Raw genomic sequence first — 21,944 nt, forward strand, 5'->3', positions numbered from 1 at the left:
GGGATAGAGGAAAGGGTTTTTTCTAGCACCCAACATTTAAACGAACGGTACAAGTATTTCAGAATGTATCAGAATTAGCAAAGCACAAATGAAGCACATTTTTTTATTAATTCTGAAGTGTGTTGAAAACAAATACTTTAATATGATTAAAACAAATCAATACACTGGGTGATGCCCTTTCAACATATCATCGTTTATACCCTGTGTAGTTGTATTAGTAAAACTGTATGTATTTGCAAATGTAATGGTCATTTCACTTAAAAATGTGTTGTCTGTAATGGATGCGTGCTACCACACATGGAAACTCCACTTTAATACTCTCTACTCCACTTTACTCTGCACCACTCCACGCCACTGCACTCTACACCACTTCACATGATGCCTCTCTACTCTACTTTGCACCATTGTACTCTTCGCCCCTGCACTCTACACCACTCCACTCTGCAAAACTGCACTCTACACAACTCCACTCTACACCACTCTGCAAAACTGCACTCTACGCCACTGCACTCTATGATACCCTCTACGCCAATGCACTCTACTCTGTACCACTCCACTCCACGCACCTGCACTGTATGCCATGCCACTGTCACTCTAATCTACTCTGCACCATTGCATTCTGTGCCACTGCACTCTACACCACTTTACTCGGTTACTCTACGCCACTTCACTCTACCCTGCACCACTCTACTCTACGCCACTTCACTCTACTCTGAAACAATCTACTCTACGCCACTGCTTCTATGCCTCATTGCGCCATTCCACTCTATGCTACTGTACTCTACGGCACTCTACTCTACTCTAAACCACTGCACTCTATGTCACTGCACTCTAGCCGGTGCACTCTACTCTGCACCACTATAGTCTATGCCACTGTTCTCTACGCCATTGTACACCACTGCACTTTACGACACTATACTCTGCAACACTGCAATCTCAGCCACTGAATTCTATATTACTCTACTCTGCACTATTGCACTCTATGCCATTGCACTCTGCAGCACTCCACTCTATGCCACTGCACTCTACACCACTCTACTCTACTCTGCACCACTCTACATCACTCTACTCTGCACCACTCTATGCCACTGCACTCTATGTCTCTCTGCTCTATGTCACACTACACTACTCTGCACCACTGCATTCTACACCACTGTTTTCTACATCACTGCACTCTACGCCACTCTGCACCACTGCACTGTACTCAGCACAACTGCACTCTATGCCACTGCACTCTATGCCACTATACTCTACTCTGCACCACTCTACATCACTCTACTCTGCACCACTCTATGCCACTGCACTCTATGGCTCTCTGCTCTATGTCACTCTACACTACTCTGCACCACTGCATTCTACACCACTGTTTTCTACATCACTGCACTCTACGCCACTCTGCACCACTGCACTGTACTCAGCACAACTGCACTCTATGCCACTGCACTCTATGCCACTATACTCTATGCCACTATACTCTACTCTGCACCACTCTACATCACTCTACTCTGCACCACTCTATGCCACTGCACTCTATGGCTCTCTGCTCTATGTCACTCTACACTACTCTGCACCACTGCATTCTACACCACTGTTTTCTACATCACTGCACTCTACGCCACTCTGCACCACTGCACTGTACTCAGCACAACTGCACTCTATGCCACTGCACTCTACGCCACTATACTCTACTCTACACCACTCTACGCCATTCTACACTACTCTGCCACATAACACTCTATGTAACGGTATTCTACGCCAGTGCACTCTGTGCCACTCTACTCTGCACCACTCCACTCTGCAACACTGCACTCTACACCACTGCACTCTACTATGCACCACTCTAATATACGCCTCTGCGCTCTATGATGCTGAATTCTCTTCCTCTGCACTTTACACCACTGTACTCTGCAACACTCTACGATAATGTACTCTACGCTACTCCACTCCACTGTACGCCACTCTACTCTATGCCACTGCATTCCATGCCTCTGTACTCTACTCTGCCCCACTGTATACAATGCAACTGCTCTGTATGCCACTGCACTCTATGCAACTCTACTCAATACCACTGCACTCTACGACACTACTCTGCAACACTGCACTCTCCACCACTGAACTCTACGCCACACTACTCTGCACTATTGCATTCTATGCCAATGCACTCTTTGCCATTGCACTTTATGCCACTCTACTCGGATTCACTCCATTCTACTCCAATGCACTCTGCAGAACTCCACTCTATGCCATTGCACTGTTTGTCACTGTAGTCTACGGCACAGTACTCTACTCTGCAGCACTCAGCTCTGCATCACTCTATGCCAATCTACTCTGCACCACTTGACGCCACTGCACTCTATGCCGCTGTACTCTACGTTACTCTACTCTACACTACTCCACTCTGCACCACTGCACACTACATCTCTTCACTCTACTATGCAACACTCTAATCTACGCCACTGCATTCTATGCTGCTGAATTCTATGCTGCTGCGCTCTGTGCCACTGCACTCTACGCCACTTTACTCTGCCACACTCTATGCCAATGCCCTCTACACCAGCCCACGCCACTCTACTCGACTCCACTCTACTCTGCACCACTCCACTGTACGCCACGGGACTCCAGTCTATGGCACACCACTATGACCCTCTACTCCACTCTTGGCCGTTTCAGTCTACGACACTCCTCACCACTAACGTTTAGCCGTGCTGAACAGCCGCCACACATGTGTACAACATGGTTAAAACATTGCCAATGCTTGTTTTTTTGAGTCTCGCTTGGATTTTTCGCAATCTCCAGGACTCCAGTGATGTAACTCTAGTGGCAGATCCCCCACTCAGCACCACTGGTTCCTCCCTGTTCAGCTAATTTTACTTTTCCTCTTTCTGTCTCCAATGCCCCCTCCCTCCCCTGCCTCCAGCGGGTTTCACACCATCAGGAACCGCTAATGGGATTATGGTTTTCACACTTCCAAATTAAAATAGAAGAACATGCATTTGACATAATTTGCTAACACAGCTCAGCTCATCTAGGGCACTGGGATGTTTGCATCCAAGGCAGCAGTGAGCCTGAAACACAAGGGACAGCCTTAATTCCATAGCAAGACTAGCAGCACAGCACGAGGGGGTGGGCCCTGTCAAATGAGCAGCTGAGAGTGGGGGTAAAAAGCCAAAGTCTGCAGGAAACACTCAAATGTACAGGAATTTATATAGCGCAAATCACCAAGCGGTCTCTAAGCGCTTGCTTAGGGAACCCGTCCTGGTATTCCCCTGTGAGAACCCCCGGCAGGGTGTCCACAAGGTGAAAGCCAGGCATCCCTCCGGAAGGGGCCGTTGTGGAGATTAAGCAAGCTATTGCCCAGAGTCGCAGAGTGTGAACCCGTGGATCGAGTAGGCACCGGAGCGAGAATTGTCGAGTCCACGGACATTTTAGGACTCAAGACCCCGCCGAGCCGGGAATTGAACCCTGGTCCCGGCCTGACCTCTGCTTCCAGGTCTGCCTCCTCTAACCAGTGAGCCACACTTCTCCACTCAGCAGTGAATGAAACAGTTTTCCTCTCCACCTCAAGCCCAGGGCTGTCTTAACAACATTATATTTAGGCCCCCGGGCAAAGCGGTGCACTGGGCCCTGCCTACACAACCACTCACAGGAATAAAAATGTTTAACCAATTTTTTTAATTAAATTTATTAAATTCAGGTCTGCACAGGCCCCTATGCTCGTGGGGCCCCCGGGCAACTGCCCAGTGTGTCCATGCGTTAAGACGGCACTACTCAGACCCATCTTCCACACCCTCTCTACAAAACTGATTTCCGGCTTGCCCAGCTGCTTTATGAGTTTACTGAAACATCTTGGGGGTACCATAGGTCATCCTTAACAAATATTTGTGGAGTAAAATAAAAACCACTGACCAAGGGTTTGGCAACAATTTCATGTTAAACAAAAGGAATTGATCTTGGTTGTATAATGCAGGGGTTGCAGCTGCAACCCCTAAGCCACCTGTTGCGACCCCTGCCACCCTGCATATGACCAATGGCTGTTTGTCAGCTCTGGCAAGAGTTTTATGCATGTACTGTTTTGTTTTTAAATAGAAATTCTTTTGTAATGCAATGGTTTTAATTAACTATGCAAATAAAATCTATCTATCTAGCTCTGGCAAGTGCACTGGTGTGTAAGTGCAGGCGCTCACCTGTTGCCCCCTACACTAGCCGAGGAAGTGTTGCCTGGTGCAGTATGTGTACCACAGTGTTTGAGACCACCCACTTGGTCCTAGGGCCGTCAATCTGGTAGCGTAGAAGCGCTACCAATGATGATAGCCCTGCGCAGCTGTAAAAGCCGCACTGATGCGGCCCAGCCTCGGAGTCGAGTCGGGCTCATGCCTGCTGCTTGGGTGCCGGGTTTCAAGACTCTAGAGTGACTGGCTAGATCCAACGCAGATTCAGGATCGGGCTGCGAGTGACTTACTTCACTTAATTGTCACTCTCTGCCGGAGTTGGTCGGTCGGACCTCAGGTGGACTTGGCACAGGTGAGGTTGTGTGAGAATGAGACTGACTGAGTCGTCACATCGACTCGCCTCTCTGACTTCTCTTGTGGTGGTGCCTGTCGTTGTGACTCCTGTGAACTGCGGGCCCTGGGCAAACCTCTAACAGAAGCAACAAGTAAAGTAAGATAAGATTATCTGTTTTTGGAGTTGACACAAGATTATAAAATGTTCTGCAAAAGTTCAGAAATGATTGTTAAAGAGCACACATTTCAGGTTCAGCCCTTCTAGTGATCTAGCCATTGTTTAGGTAATGTGAATAACACATTAATTGCCATTGTTTTATGTCGAACACTGCATCCGTGTAGCCACCGCATGCGGACGCCGGTCAGTGGTGGTGGACTGACCTACAAGACATTGTCTGTTATGAACACCATCAAGGGCGGATTTGGCCGTACCAGGCATAGTGCAGAAGGTTAATATGCCTGCGGAAAAGAATATGTCCCATGCATATCAAAGAACAATATTTTATATAGCTCAGTGGGTTACTGCTTTTGCCACAGAGATTCTGTTGTTGCTGTGCAGTTCATAAGTTGTATTCATAATCTAGCACAGTGAGCTGTGAACTGCCATCTAAGAGCTGCATGCAAGCTGCATGGTACAGGTTAGGAAGTATTGTTTTCTCCCCAGTCTGTCTATACCGATGTTGCTAAGAAAAGTTTGTTTGAGTTGAAATAAATTCTTAGTATTAAAGTCAACCCTACCCACTGTGTTATGTTCTGAATCCTGAGTTTCGCTTCTCCAGACCAAGCTCTCTTAAAAAGTGCCTACGAGTATGGGTGAGATGTGAATCCTACACCTTGTAGTCCTCTTTGCCTTATGTAACGTTTTCTATACATTGATTTTCACACATGTGATTTACTGTCTCTATGCGTGTGTGATGAATTTTGAAAATGTGAAACGTTTGCTTTAGGAGTAATAATTAATGGAGCCATTTTTAAATGTGCACTGTAACATCTGCATATGTAAAGCAATCATTCATGCCTTTGGACATTCAGGCCGGTCGATAAGATTTTTGTTGCTGATAAGGTATGCTAATGCAGAACAAGCATATTATTGATCAACACAAGTACTGTACAAGTGATGTGCGTGTTTCTTGTAGAAGAAATTAATAATAGTGAACCTGGAAAGGTTCAGCGGCTCCTCATGTTTAGAAGTTTGTATACCTTGTCATGGAAAGGAGGGTTGCTGGGAGAACGTGACCTGCATTAAATAGCGCTGATATCTACATTCCATGACTGAGAGTTAATTACAAGGCACTCTTAGTTTCTAAAACAAATGAAAAGGCGAATTTGTTTTTAACATTATAGGCCCATCAACCTTCCCATTTTTATAAGTTATTTGATATTGATATGTTATGTTTTGTTATATTTATTTATAGCGCGCACGGCTACTCAATGACTGTCCCCGCGCGAGCAATGGAAAAGGAGGTGAAGACTGGATGAGGCTAGAAGAGAAGGGTTTTTCGTTTTTTCTTGAAGATTGTTGGGTCTTGAAGGCCGAGCAGTGACAGCGGAAGTAGGTTCCTGGCTAGAGCAGCTGACCTGACAAATGAGCACCCACCCAGCCTTTGGCGGTTAAATCTGGGGGTCTGCATCAAAAACTGAGAGGAAGAACGCGGCTGTCTCGCTGGTGTGTAAAAAGCCAATCTCTTTTGAAGGTAGACAGGACCTAGACCATATAAAGCCTTATGAGCATTTTAAATTTTATCCGAGACTCCACTAGGAGCTAATGCATGGAGTACAGGTGAGCACGCACACTACTCCTCTTTGACAAACCCAGAAGGAGTCTGGCTGCCGAGTTTTGGCCTACTTGCAATTTCTTAAGGAGGTAGCCAGGATATCCACAAAAATTGCATTCCCAAAGTCCAGACAGGACAGAATCAGAGCCCGGACCACCGTTTCTTTGGCAGGTCTAGGGAGAAGAGGAAGAATTTTCCTCAATGCCTTCAAGGTGCCAAAGCAGGTCCCCGCCAGCCTCTTAATCTGTGTTGAAAAGTTCAGATTTTCATTGAACCAGATGCCCAAATTCTTTGCAACCTTTCTCTCTGCACTAGGCCGGGGGAAGCCAGGGGGCCATAATTTCTCTCTAAAGTTAGCAGTAAATGAACCGTAGAGAAGGACCTCAGACTTCTCCTCATTGCATTTCAGTTGTGCCTGAGCAAGCCACTGTAACACTGAGGAAAGATAGTCTTGTACTGGGAAACATCGTTTACAACGAGGGGATTACATCGCGATGCTATTACATCGCGTTTTTCACAACGCAAGTTGTTACAATGACTTGCGCTAGATGGCGCTCTAGGACAAGGAATAGTATAATTTACTATCCATCACCTTCCCTACTGTACGTAGACTGGTAAATAGTAAATTATACTACTCCTAAGTCCAGCGCCCTCCAACGCAAGTCGTTGTAACGACTTGCGTTGTAAAAACTGCGGTGTAATGTACCACAATGTAAATGTATGCGTTGTACCGTCATACATCCCTTGTACCACAAGAACTGATTCGTCATCCATGCCCCAAGTGAACAAAAGCTGAGGGTCTTCAGCGTAGGCCATCACCTTAGCCCCTAATGATTCCGCTAGATAAACCAGGGGAGTAATATAAATGTTGAAAAGAAGGGGACTAAGGGATGACCCCTGCGGAACACCAGTGTCCACCTGCTGAGGGACCGAGGCAAATGGAGGAAACCAGACCTGCTGAGATTGACCCGCCAAAAAAGATCCGATCCAACGCAGCACCACCCCCGAAACCCCAATCATCGAGAGGCGGTCAAGGAGTAGAGAGTGGGGCACCGTGTTGAACGCCGCTGAGAGGTCTAACATGACAAGAGCTGCTCTCCCAACGGCGTCCAGACACTCCTGAATCGCTTCCAACACCTCTAGCAAAGCAGACTCTGTGCTATGTAGAGGCCGGAAGCCGGATCGTGCCGGATGCAAGATCCCCAAAGCCTCAACATGATTGGCAAGTTGGATCGTGATCACCTTTTCACAAACCTTAGCCACGTTAGGCAGGAGCAAGATGGGTCGATAATTACCGGGAAGCTGCGGATCAAGAGAGGACTTCTTAAGAAGCGGGAGAATAAGTGCCTGCTTCTAAGATGCCGGGACCACGGCCTCCCGGAGAGACATATTGACCAAAGCATTGACTTCAGGATTGATGACATCTGCAGCAGCAGCCAAGAGCCTAGCAGCACAAGGGTCGTTTGGGGAGCCTGACTTAAGGCCCTTAAGAATTTTCAGTGAGCCGGCAGGATCAATAGGCATAAAAGTAGAAAAACACTTAGCCTGGTTAGCCCCCAGTAACTCTATGGCGGCTGCAACCGGCCCAGTGACAGGGGCCGCAAAAGTATCTTGAATACTGCGTATTTTATCCAGGAAGAACTTGGAGAGAGTGTTACACCAAGATTCCGAGACCGGCGTGGCATACGCCTGAGCCGTAGGGGACATGAAGCTTTGCACAATCGCAAATATCTCTTTAGAGTTATTGTTGGCCAGGTCAATACGTGATGTATAATATTGACCTTTAGTGACCACAATGGCAGCATAATAGTTTTTTTTTTTAGCTCTAAGAGCAAGTTTAGCTTTACAGCAGTAGCCACTGGAGCACCAGGCTCTCTCCAACACTTTGCACTCATGCTTCAAAGCCTTCAGCTCAGGAATGAACCAGGGTTTGGAGGGTGAAACTCTTCACAGTTTAGATGGACGCGAAGCGGATAGGGCAGAAACCGAGTCCACAATCCAGTCAGAGAACCAGGACACATTGTCCTCAAGGTTTTCATGGAGAGAGGGACAAGAGGCACTCAACGCAGTAATGAACTGCAAAGGATCCATTTTACTGAAAGTCCGGAGGCGCAGGCTGCGAACCGGTCGTGATGGCCGCGGAACTTCCCAAGAAAAGAAAATAGGGAAGTGATCTGACCAAGAGACAGGCAAGGGCACAGCAACCAAGATAGGGATGTTTGTGCAGATAGGGTCTAAGATATGACCCACTTGATGGGTGAGGTGGCTAACCCTTTGCGAAAGCTGAGCCATGTGGAGAGAAGCGAGGAAGACAGCAGAGTCGCCCACCTACGGTTGGTCGAGTTGGAGGTTTACATCACCAAGGACCAAAAAATGAGAGAACCGCAGTGCCCTCTCTGCCACTGCATCACCCCATGAATTAAGAAAGGCACCTGCATGGCCTGGGGGTCGGTATAAAAGAGAACCACCTAGAGTGAAGTGGACAGAGAGCTGAACACTGAAATCTAAGGCCTCAGAGCCACCCCAGAGGCTTGAAGCTTCACTGCGGAGAGCCCAGGTATCCCTAAACAGAACGGCCAAACTCCCTCCCCTACCGGCAGGGCGGTCACCTCGGAGGCATTTATAACCGCCCGACGTGGCCAGCGCAACAATAGGATTAGAAGTGTCCAGCCAGGTCTCTGTAACAAACAAGAGACCTAGCGAATTATCTGATATCAGATCGGCAATATCGACATAGTGCTTCTTTAGAGATCTCGCATTGACAAGTGCAGCTCTAATGTACTGAGGCATTGATGGTTTTATCGACATGTTGCATAGGGGGGGTCGAGTGTGAAAGTGAAGCCACACTAAGGGCAGGTGAAATCCGAGGCAAAGGACAGAGAGTGGGCGGTGAGAGAAGAACATATAGATGGTCTAAATGTTTTTAGATACTCACTCGTTAGCTGTGTGATGTTAGCGGATAAGGGCTTGAAACGAGCAGCATTCCTGGCCCTGAGCGTTAACTTTGCGCTGACGGGCGCAGACCGGCTTGCCTTAGGTGCGCCCGCTGCGCTCGCCTGCTGCGCGTCCGTGCGAGTCCCATACATAAGGTTAGAGCGGTGACGGCGTGCAGCGACTAGAGCGCTGACCGCGCTTAGCATGAGGCAGGTCAGAAGGTGCCTGCCTCGGCGAAAGTGCAAAAATAAAAGGAGTCTAACACACTCCTAGCGCAATATTAAAAACGAAGCAGCAATAGACTAATAAACACAGAAATAGCAAAGCGATTTTAAAAAGTTCCCCCCAAATTCCCAAGACACATTAAAAGCAGAATGAATGAAAATAAAGTGGCAGGTGAAATGACAAGCCTTTTCAAAAGCGCTGCAAGCCCGCTCTTCACCCAATTAAGTAGGGTTAGAGCTGTGACGGCGTGCAGCAGAGGCGCAACTAGAGTTAGATTTCGGGGGGGGCTGAGAAAAAAATTCGGGGGGGGGGGGCTGAACCTTTAATCAGTAGGCAGAGTGGAGCTGCAGGGGCTCTTAGAAGGGGGTCAAACAACTGCAAGGCCTCATTAACATTCAAATGGTCTTTTAAAGACCTGTGAAACGTTCGGGTGCGGCTCTGTGTGTGCCCGGGATCTGTCTCATCCCGGGCTGCCACACATGACAGGGGGGGGGGGGCTGAAGCCCGGTGAGTTCAATGGGTGTTGCGCGCCTGGCGTGCAGCATGCAGCGACTTGAGCGGATTTAAACTTGACTAGCGTATTTTCCATTGTCGTACACTATTTAATATGTACTTAATCCATGCCATGTTATCTTAATTGTATATATGAAGTTACTACCTGAAACAATGTATGTAGCTGAATTTTCAATAGGATTTGAAGTATGTCTGTTTATAGGGTACTTCTTTTATATCTGTAGAGATTTTCCAGCTTCTGTGTGTGATGTAAGTAACCAAAAGTTAGATGCATCCCTTCCTGTGATTGCACCAAGTCTAAGGTCATGCAATGTCGCTTCCTTTTATTTCATGGGGTCCAAAGTCACTTCCTGTGATGTCATCAGGTCAAATGCCTTGCGATGTCACTTCCTGATACATCATCGGGGTGGGTCAAAGAGGAGGTGATGTCACTTTCTATGATGTCATCAGGTCAAAGTGTGTGTAATGTCATTTCCTGTGACATCAGGTGGGGGTCACATGGCATGTGATGTCACTTCCGCTACTCCTGGCATTTTGATGAATCGACGTCCAGGGCTGAGAGCATAATCAATCACACTCCGCTTCACCTGTTCCTAAACAGAATCTACCAGTCCCTGCACACTCTGCAGCCTTCCACAGGCACAGGGGCAGCTCCAGAAACCTCCAGAGATGTCATTCAATGAGACTGACTGCCTGGCAATGAATCAAGCTAGCTTCAACATAGGAACCAAGCTTATTGGTCACAGAATGGCCAATCAAATTGGGCCAAAGGCCGTGAGCACTTTGCAGCAGTGGGGAGTTTCAACCAGGCTAATCTAAAATAAAAGCCTGTTTTGCCGCTCCCCACAAAATATCCCGGACTCCGCTACCCAAAGTGGGGTGCCACTTGCTTCATACTTTAATAACATGAGTAAGGTTAAAACAGGGGGAGACATGGGTGCTGCCACTGGCCACTTGTGTGTAATATAAAACCTTTAAATAGTTTTTTTTCCTGGCTTCTGTGACTTTATTTTGGTCATAAACACCACTGCTGGTGGGAGGGAGGTAGAGATGGATGAATGGACGAACGGATGATAAGGTTGAAGCAGAGGGGAATACAGGAACGGAGGTAGAAAATAAGGAAATGATGTTGTAAGGGAAGAAAGATGTACAGAAAAATAAAAGATAGACAGAGAGACGGAAACAAAGATGGAAACAAATTAAATATAGAACAAAAAGAAATAAAATAGAAAGGCATGGAAAGAAAAATTAAAAAAGGTGGAAAGAAAAAAGCAAGAATAGTTTGGGGGATCACACTTAAATATCCCCGGATGGGATACGCTTTGTCTTGCACACCATAAATAATGTATACTATTTCCAGACTGCTCTTTCAGGACTGGCTGTATAACATAGAGCTTGCATCCAATGTTTTGTAAAATGGTCAGCATTATTCACAACATGGGTCTATTTTCTTCAAATTTTTCCTTGGACTCAGTGGCTCCTTCAGCATCTTAGAGGGGGGTCAGGAGCTGCCCTTGCTGACCTTCATGATTTCATGACAGTCCATTCTGACCGTACGGGAAAACCCTCAGCTTTTGACTCGGGGGCAGATGTATCAAGATACCCTTTTGCGATTCTCAAATAGCGATTTTTAAGGAATCGCTATTTGAGAATTGCAAAATGGTATGTATGTAGAAATTCGATATTTTTTAGCGATTTCTTAAAATTCCTTAATTGCGATTAGCAAATTGCTAACCGCAATTCAGGAATAATTTCCCATTCATTCCTATGGGCCAGGAGGCCCATATGAATGAATGTGAAATTATTCGCAATTTGCGATTCGCAATTTGCTAATCGCAAATTGAGAATAATTTCAAGGGTACAGGGGTGTCTCAAGGACACCCTGCTGCACTCCTGAAATTGACATGTGTGCGCATATGGCGCACATGTATGAGCACCACATGGCACCTTTACAAATTGCAAAATGTGCATTTGTAAAAGAATTCGCAAATTACCACCAACTACAAGTTGGTGACATTTTGCGATTTCTTAGCCTAAATTTGCAAAACTGAAATGCTTAATACATAGCATTTAAGAAATTGCAATTTGCGATTTCTTAAATGCTTACGCAATATTAAGGAATCGCAAAATTTGCGATTCCGTAATATTGCGAGGCTTTTTACATGATACATGCCATTTTCCGTTTTTTTTTGTCGCAAACGCTGCTATTTTGCGATTCGCAGCGTTTGTGACAAAAAAAACGCTTGAGACATCTGCCCCTAAATTCTTTAGGAACTGAGGTGTAAAATGCACCTTTCAGGTGCATCATTTTTAGGCTTTCCCTCCGTGCCCGTCCTAGGAGAGAGCGGCAGTACCTGCAGCCAGAACAAGCATTGATCACTGCAAACACCTCACCATCCCACAGAGAGAAATTTACAATGAAAACCCGAAATATATCAATGGAAGACCCGCCCACCACAGCGCCATGTTTACACCGACCGAATCATAAATATAGAATAAATATGGAAAGATACCAGCGACGTTTTAAAAACATAAATATTGATAAATAAGTGTCATAAAAATAAATGTAATGAAACCGCAAAGCTAATAATGCAGAGTGAATGCACATTATTGATTGCTGTAGGAGTCGGCTTCATTTTATGCTTGCGGTTTTAAATACATTTTTAAAGAGTTACGCTTAACACCATCACAGATGCCTTAAAACGCTTTTATTTTCTGGCACTAGCTTTTTTAATTTGTTGCTGCAGAAAGCTTTTAAGGTATTACTTTCTCTTGTTGACGTACGTTTTTGCTTAACAAACGTAATTTTCTCTCATGTTTCCGGTGACGCTTATTTGTTATTCATGAAAATCTGTATTGAATATTTTTGCAGAGTCTATTTTATAGTTTGTATTGTAATTATGTCCAAATTAAATTCATGTTATGAACTGATGTTTTTTAAAGCCGTCAGTAAAACATAGTGTTGTGGGATAAGCCACACCCTGTAGTTTTGCATTTGAACCCACTCAGCCTAGCTTAAAAATAATTGGTTTTAATGTTATTTATTTATGCATTCTTCTCTTGCTGGTGTGCCCCCTCACGGGTACCTAGAACCCACATCACTTTCCCTGGCCTCTCAGTGCACACAGACACCGCACCCACTGCACAGCACATCCACTGAGGACAACACAGAGTGTAGGGTGACAAGCCTGAGATACACACAGGGACTCTGTCACGATAGGCAATATTTCACAACAGTGGAATGTTTTTATGTGAGTGAGGATGTCAGACTTCACAAACTCAGACTACAAAGAATGTAGGGCCTTATTTATGAGAAAGTGACTCAGCGCGGTGCTGCAAGCCATTTTGTTGGGCCAAACTGGGTCACTTTCAAAGCACAGGGATGTGTCATACAACGATATGACGGATCCCTGTCCTCTCCCCTGCGCTGGCGCACAATTACCTGCCATGCACCGACGCAGGCACCCTTGCACCACGGTGCCCATGGCACCCTTGCACCACGGTGCCCATGGCACCCTTGCACCACGGTGCCCATGGCACCCTTGCACCCACGGTGCCCATGGCACCCTTGCACCACAGTGCCCATGGTACCCTTGGACCACGGTGCCCATGCCACCCGTGCACCCACGGTGCAAGGGTGCCTGCGTTGTGGGGATGATTGTTTTTGTGCAGGAAGACACCCCTTCCTGCACAAAAACAATCACAAGTTGTGTTTTCTTCTTTCTATGCGTGATGCAGAAGGCAGCACTCATAGAAAGAGGAAACAAGCATTGGCATAGCCAATAGGGCTCGCCTTTGGGACCTTATAAGTGTTTAGCCGTGCAACAGTTGATGTTGTTGCACCAAGGATATTGTGCTGCATAACTAAATACTTTATACGGTCCCAAAAGTGAGACCTATTGGCTATGCCAATGCTTGTTGGAGAAGTGAGAAGGAGAGGCCGATGCGGGTGAGATAATGTAATGCACCCTCCTATTTTTTTTTTTGTGTGCCCTCCAAGATAAAACTTGGTTCTCTGGAGAACATTTCTTGTAAACTGAAATAGCTTCTCCATAACTGAAAGCACTGTACCCTTTCCATAAAGCAGAACAGTCTGTCTTTGTTAATATTTACCAACAATTAAATCTTGTCTCCTACCAATTTGATGTTCTGACTGCGAGTTAGGCTACTTGTTTCCCTACTGTAAGTATGTGCTACACAGATAAAGGGGGAACATGACCTGAAAGTCAACAGATACTGCTGCCTGTATTTTCGTACTCTTAACACATTACATTCTCTATATGATTGTGAACATTTGTATGACAATTATGTTGAAGAGACCATCCAAGACAGATGTATTTTTCAATCCGCCTTTCTTCTGTCTTCTCTTTACTTGCAGTCATAGATGTTAGCCCAGCCAACGCGTTTCGTCTCTTACATGGGACTTCATCAGGGAATAATCCGTAGAAATGTTACAATATGCTCAGCACTTTCTATTTCCAGTTATCATTCTAATTTGCACATTGATATGGTTTTCTAGTGCTTCATCTCTAATGTTTTACTTACTTGTCCAGTGAGTTATCATTTGGTCATATTGCTAATATTTCAAATTGGCTGACAGTTCTGTTACAAGGAGTGTTCTGCCTCAGTTTCTATTAGCCGATTTGAGTTTTACTTATTTCTTTAATTATTAAGCGCACTAATCATCCCCGAGGGGATCTCTGTACTTGAGCAGCCCACACAGGTCGCACTTCAATGGCGGTGTTCCAGATCATATACCCAGGTTTTCAAAGATTTTTCAAAAGAGGATATGCCTGAATAGGAACGTGACCGAAGGGGTAGTTGATTTCAATATTTGGTACCAAACAAGAAAGAGTGGCCCAGTTCCTAATTATATTAATGCGCTTAGGCTGTAAAAGTAGTAGCTTTCTAGATCTGAGCGTGCCAGCCAGAATGAATGGCTGCAACTTATTTCTGAGATTTGAGTTGAAGATCAGTTATAGGCATAAACCCTCCTGCACAGACAACATCACCGCGTAATATCAAAAGGCTACTGTTGTATGTGCACTCTACAGCCTACATACAGAGTGGAAATATGTTGCTTGCTGTGTGCCAGAGACTGGCAATATCTTTAGCCAAAACATCACCTCCTTCGTAATATCTAATAGCAACACAGGAGCCTATTGTTGCTAGCCGCACTCAAGAACTGCCTATAAAATAACAAGCCAAAGCACTCTCTTGCAGCATGGCCTGAGACTAAAACTACCCCCTCGTTCAATAGGTCCGCCAACATTTTTTACCACACTGTTAAGTTTACAATGTTTTCTGTGACACAAAAAGGATACAGGGCACCCTTCTGGATCTAGTAGACAGTTATTTTCTCTGTTAGAAAAGAACATTTCAAGATGTCCTTCTGGCTTACCTGTTGATGTAGACAGAGCTCATGCTCTCTTTTCTTGAGCTAGTGCTGGACCTGCTCAGTAAAGAATCGTGTCCGGTATTTGGCTTAGAGGCTTACAGGCACATGCATCAAAGGATTTTCTGATCGCAAACGGTGCGAATCGCAAAAATCGGCCGTTTGCGATCGCAAAATCTGCTTTTGGAATGCATGAAGGGTCAAGGCCCTAGCAATTTAAGAATTCGCAATTATTTGCGATTGCATTTAAGGAATCGCATTTTGCGATTCCTTAAATGCAATGCATGAAACTTTTTAAATTTGCGATTTCGCAATTAAGGGGAGCAAATTACCATGAGGTTGAACCTCATGGTAATTTGCGAAAACTTTGAAAAATGCACTTTTCCGTATATAGTGACACCGCGATATTTCCAACGTATTGCAGCATTAGTTACCAGCCTACTTTGGAACAACGGCCCGGCGCGTATAGCGCATGATAAATTGGTCAAAAGTTGGTACGAGGGAGGAATTGCCCTGCCGAACGTTCAACTCTATTACTGGGCGGCCCAACTAAAAATTATTAATCAATGGATCCACGCCCCGCGTGAGGATCCAGCCTACAAGGCGGACTGGTCTCAGCTGGGTACAGACGGCATGCTTTCCGTTCTGTACAACAGGTCACAGGTTAAAAACCTGATAGGTCCGACACAACACACGGCTACCCTGTGGCACATGGCACATGCGAAACTGGGCAGGAAAGGAAAACTCACCAGAATGACACCGCTATGGGACACAAAATCATTAGGAAACCTCAGAACATGCAAGGGATTCACTCAATGGGACCGCATAGGGATCTCCACGGTGGGGGACTTGTGGGACAAGGGCACAGTGATTGCATTCTCACAACTCCGACAACAATACAATCTCAACCCCAATGAGACATTCAGATACATGCAGATACGTCACGCCCTGCTGCGAGCAATACCTGCCGACACTGAAGTACCAGAGTCCTCGCCATTAGAGGATAGACTATTGACAGACTTCATGTCACAGAGTGCCACTTCTCTCACATACAAAAAGCTGGTTAATAATCTGGAAGACCCCACACTGAAACTTAAGGAGAAATGGGTAGAAGAGATAGGGCAGATAGATGAGTCAGAATGGAATGAAGCGCTTGCGTCACCGAAAGAAATAGGCATTTCGGCAAAATTCAGATTGGTGCAACTCAAAATCCTGCACCCCACTTATTACACTAGGACACTGCTCCACAGGATACATAGAGCACCTCACCCCTTCTGTCTTCGAGGCTGCGGGGAGGAGGGGACGTTGTTTCATACGCTGTGGGACTGCCCAAAGATACAGGAGTTCTGGCGGCAGATTATGCGCACTGTCTCCCAGGCCCTTAAGATCTCTGTTGTGCCCGAACCCCGTAAATGCTTGTTGAACATCTGGGACCCTAATGACCTGGACAGGTATGGCCTGCTCTGGGCTACACTGGCCATGACAGTGGCCAAACGGGACATTGCGCAGAAGTGGGGTGCTATGGAAATGCCTACATCGGCTAGATGGACCAAAAACATGGACATGCTTATGGTGACAGAAAGGGCGGTGTATGTACTCAGGGCCTGCCCCCGTAAATGGAACAAGGTCTGGATGCCATGGAACATCTATAGAGGGGACATCTGTGAACCACTGCCGGAAGACGATGACATAGATTCAGAGGGGGAGGACGATTGAAGCGCTGGTGGCTTAGTTGCTGAATTGCCTGTACCAAAACATGCTGTATTCCTATGGTACAGTTGCAAACAACATAGACTACAAGCAAAGTGACTGATGATTGGTTCTGGATGTGTGCACAACGATGGGAATGTGATGACAAGAGTTAGGTTTTCTGTTTTCTTTCATTTCAATATCTATTAAGATGAGTACCGCTTGTGGATTGAGGGCTATGTAGTTACAACTTATGGAGAGTGAGGCACTGACACTGGCCTCGAGACAATGTACACAGGTCAATTGATGTCGATCATCCATGTGCTTTCTGAGCCTGCGCTGAACATATTTAACTATGCAAAATAATACTACTGCTCTACAAATGCATGCCTGTACAACCTGCAAAAATACAACTTATGCAAGATAATGTATGTATAACATATGCCTTCATGTTAATAAAGATTAAAAAAAAAAAATGCACTTTTGAAATAGCATTCTCATTTTGCGATTCCTTAATTGCGAATCGCAAAATGAAATGGCTTCCCATTCATTCCTATGGGCCTCTAGGCCCAAAGGCATCAATGGGAAGGGATTCCTTAATTGCGATTCGCAAATTGTGAATCGCAATTAAGGACATTTAAGAAATCGCAAAAAAAATTGCGATTTCTTGATGCATAGCCGTTTGCGATTTCTTAATTGCGATTCCTTAATTTTCGCAATTAAGAAATCGCAAACGGCAACAATGATGCATGTGGCCGTTAATGTTTAAACCGGAAGTTACGCCCGCCATGTTTTCTTTAGGCCTTAAATCACCCACAATATACTTATAGTAGGTTTTGGCAGCCATCAATTTTCTCTCACTACTGGTACAAGTACAAGAGCGGCACAAGGATAATTTATACTGAAATTACTGTTGGGCGAGTCAAGACCAGGACGCAGAGCGTACCATTTGCAGCTCTAAACCAATCAAAGCTCACAGGACAGAGAGCTTAGCCGTGTTTTGTGGAAAATGTGCTTATTATATCAGCGGTGATTGGGTGGCTGTTTTCACGTAGTGGGACCAGTTACACACACACAAAGACACCAAATTATTAGGTCGCGCAGGATGCATCAGTTCCAGCAGACCCAACACCACCAATTCTAATGTTCATAAAAACAGTCATGTAAAGCCAAGGAGGCCGTTTTTTTAAAACTTTGTTTCCTGTTCACCTTGAAACACAGGAAGCTGTATTATTATTTTGTATTTAAACAGATGGCAACGCTTGAAGGCTAGCTGTGCGCAGATGAAGAGGCTGATATTTTGACGGTTGCAGAAGGTTCCTAAAATTTAAATTCAAAGTGTTTTAGGGCATTCGTGCGCAAAATAAATATCCGGCAAACATAAAGGCTGTACTGAAGAATTTTTTATAAATCTAGAAGGATATTAATAAAGACATCGCGTTTAATATGTGTTAGCCCGGGTTAAGTTAAATACCCCTTTGCTAATGCTTCTTATAAATCACAAACACCTTTCTGATTTTGTTCCCATTGTCTGAGGAGTGCTTTTGCTTCCAAGCCAAGGCTATTGAAGTAACCAGCCTGATCACAAGAAGTCATCAGCTAACAGAAGCACGAGTGCTTGAAAAGTGCAGACACGCGCGCAGCCACGCTAATTGGAAACAGATGACCCCTGCGCACCGCTGCTCGCTCCAGCAAGGTGGATGCCGCCACAGCACGAGTGCTTGAAAAGTGCAGACCGATTCCAAAATGTCATCTCCTAGAGCAGCGCATGCGCGCTGCGCTAGGCTCGACCTAAAAAGTAGGAGAAATTAAAACGTTTCTCCTCGTTGCTCATCCCTACACCTCCCCTGGGAAGGCGTAGCATTCTGACGCAGTCCCAGGTTTACGATTTCTCGTAAATCTGGAAATGTGTCAGGTTCCATGGGTGTTGCAAGGGAACACCCACTGCAACATCCATGGAACGTCCCTTTCACGCAAAGTGCTGCGTGAATAGGGGCCATATTTACAAGGATACAAAAAGCCATGCAGGGTGTCTTTACATGTCCTTGTAAATATGGGGCAGCACTCTGTGCCACAAGTGCGTCAAAAAAAGTGATGTATCAGTGGCACAAGGGGCATGTAAATAACCCCCTAAGTGTTTACAGTACACCATGTCATGACAAACACCACACAAAAGAATAGACAGACTATTGCTTCTTGTGTTCACAATGTTTCCTCATACTCTGAGCCTTGCTTCTCTTCCTGTCGCTCTGTTTTCTCATACTCTCAGCCTTGCTTCTCTTCCTATCACCCTCGCAGGTCTTCAGCCGAAGTAGGAAAGGTAACCTCTCCGGTTGCAAGCAGTGCCTGTCCGTGGCCAGCGGCGTCCTTCTGTCTGTCTTCATCTCACCAGTGATCGCAGCTGTGACAGTGGGTAAGCACCACTCCTTCAACTATGTCAGTGTGAAGACAGAAGGCATTGATATTACACACTGAGGACCTGATTGCAACTGGCCCCTTTACTTCCCACCTCTTACTAAACCCCTGTTTGGGCAGGGGTTGCAATATCAAGGTGGTGGACAAGTTATCAGATGCAGTTATGTCTGTATCCATCGATAAATTCTGACAGGTCAAACCTGCGGAAATTTCATGGGGGAAAAGGTGTGGTATTTACCGGGATATGAAGGTTTTGGTGCAGTAAATTCAAGACTCCACCTTATTCCCCATTACAGAGCAAAAACTCAGAATAGAAGGAATTTATTGGCCCAGATAAATTCTGAAGGCAGAGGTATCAAAAGTCTGTATGTGTCTCAAGGTCACTCGTAATCAGATGTTGGCGGGGGTAGAGATGGGGAATTTGGATGGAGTTCGACAGCATCAGGAATTATAATCCTGACATGATTAGATCATCAGTGCATTATTCATTCATTCACTCATTCAGTCTTTGAGTAGATCCTCTGGTACTCCATCCTCCTGTCTTTGGTCCTCTTAGATGGAATGAAGACCATGGTGCAGGACGTTCCTCGACTCATGTGGGAGCGAAGGTCATGCAACCTACGCTGGCGAGCAGGCGCGAGCTACTCTTGCTTCCCTGAGGATCATCAGCTTCTCCATCAGGTTTTTGGTAGAATAATTACTTTTACCACAACCAATGAGAGGACAGGTCAATTTGTCCTGCCCATTCTTGTTAGCATCGTGAAGTGGCGTGACCAAGCCATGCCTGGCATGAGCAATCTCTCCGCCAATCCATCACCTGATTCCGTAGGTGTTGCCAAAGTTGATACCTGGAATCCTGAGGACATTCGTTGTAGTCGTGCTCCTTTTGTCTTCGACAGCGAGGTCTCGACTCACGTGCCTGTTACCTGTAGGGTTTATTGATGACAATTCCCTGTCAATATCCACCTGTTGCAATACCAGCTATTCTCATGTAGCGTAAGGCATTTGAAAGCAACAGAGATCCTTGTACTTATAAGTCTATACGGGAAACATCCTTTACGACGCAACTTTTACCAAACAGTGCCTTTACAACGCAGGTTTTTCAACGCAAGTCATTACAACAAATTGCGCTGGGGGGCGCTCTAGGATAGGTAATAGTTTAATTTACTATCCAACACCTTCCCTACTATCCTCGGGGACTGGAGTTGAAATAGTAAATTAAACTATTCACTATCCAGCACCCCCCCAACGCAAGTCGTTGTAATGACATGCGTTGAAAAACCTGCGTTGTAAAGGCATGCGTAGTAAAAGCATGCGTTGTAACAACGTACATCCGTCTATACTGACAGTCTTTTATAGCAACAGTATTAGCTTAATTTGGGTTGGTGATTGTTTTATGCACCAATATTTGGGGGCATGAGTGAAATACTGACAAGGGCTCTCCCTGACCTTACAGTCCTCCGCGATGACATGTGCTTTCCTCTGCTTCTCTTCCTTCCTTTTCCCTTTAATGCGTTTTTCTCTCTTGCTCTTTCTCAAAGTCTGATGATGAAAACTAAGTCCTGTTCCCCAAACTTGTGTCCCAGTCCTTCAGACCAGTAAGCACAAATTAAGCACTGTTTTCATCCAGAGTCTGGTTGTGTCGCCGACTCGTTTGGGCCACTCTGTTCCTGGGAGAAGGGAAAGACAATGACACCCAAGAGAAAAACCTATCATTGTCCCCAAAGAAACCTAGGGCCACATTACAGAAAATGCACATTTTTATTGTTTGCACTGGGTGAACCTTTTCAAACAATGAAAATGCGCCCTATTATGATGAATGCACTGCCCTCAAGGCAGCCGTTAGCTCGGGCTTCCCTGGGGACACCGCATTCAGGTGAAAAACGAAGCGGCTGCTTTCAAGCCGCTCCGTGTTTTCATTTTCACAGTGCAGACGGCAACCTGCCTGCACTTTTGAAGGGAATTAGAGATTCCCTTGCAGGTGGGTGCAGTCAGTGACTGCACCTGCCTGCAGGGGGCTGTCTGATGGGGTTCATGGGACCCCCTTTCCCCCCTCCAGAGGGCTGCTCTCAGGGTGGAGGGGGGACACTCACAGTGCACCACCTACTGGGCACCCCTGAGTGCTTCTTTGCCTCTGTGCCCATGTCTGCAATACCGCACGGGCACAGATGCAAAGGGATTGCCTCATTTGCATGGCACACACCCCCATGCAAATGAGGGTACGCCCCCCGAAGATAGCGCTGACGCTTTATGTGCGCCAGCCCTATCCGTTTTACAGAATGGGCAGCACAAACATCTGTAGTCCCTTCTGTAATACCAAAGTGCCTCTGGGGTGTTCAAAGCGGGGGCAAACGCCTTTTGCGTCTTCGCGGCACTTTCTGGAATACGGCTCCTCATGTCCACATGTCCAGATAGCGGCAGGGGTGTAACACAGGCCCCTGCAGCCCCCGCGGTGCGGGGGGGCCCTCACCCTCCAGGGGGCCCCGTCAGCACCGC

The 21,944-nt window shown here is 45.9% G+C and overlaps 1 protein-coding gene across 1 annotated transcript in view; it reads left to right on the plus strand.

Annotated features, from left to right (window-relative positions):
- LOC144762018 (E3 ubiquitin-protein ligase RNF19A-like) overlaps window positions 1–21,944 on the plus strand; it is a 170,953-nt gene that overhangs the window by 126,840 nt on the left and 22,169 nt on the right. Inside the window, exon 5 of the mRNA XM_078647181.1 lies at window positions 19,332–19,446. Coding sequence (XP_078503307.1) covers window positions 19,332–19,446 — 115 coding nt within the window. The remainder of the gene's footprint in view (window positions 1–19,331; window positions 19,447–21,944) is intronic.

This window comes from Lissotriton helveticus, chromosome 6 (genome assembly GCF_964261635.1).
Source record: "Lissotriton helveticus chromosome 6, aLisHel1.1, whole genome shotgun sequence".
NCBI lineage: Eukaryota > Metazoa > Chordata > Amphibia > Caudata > Salamandridae > Lissotriton > Lissotriton helveticus.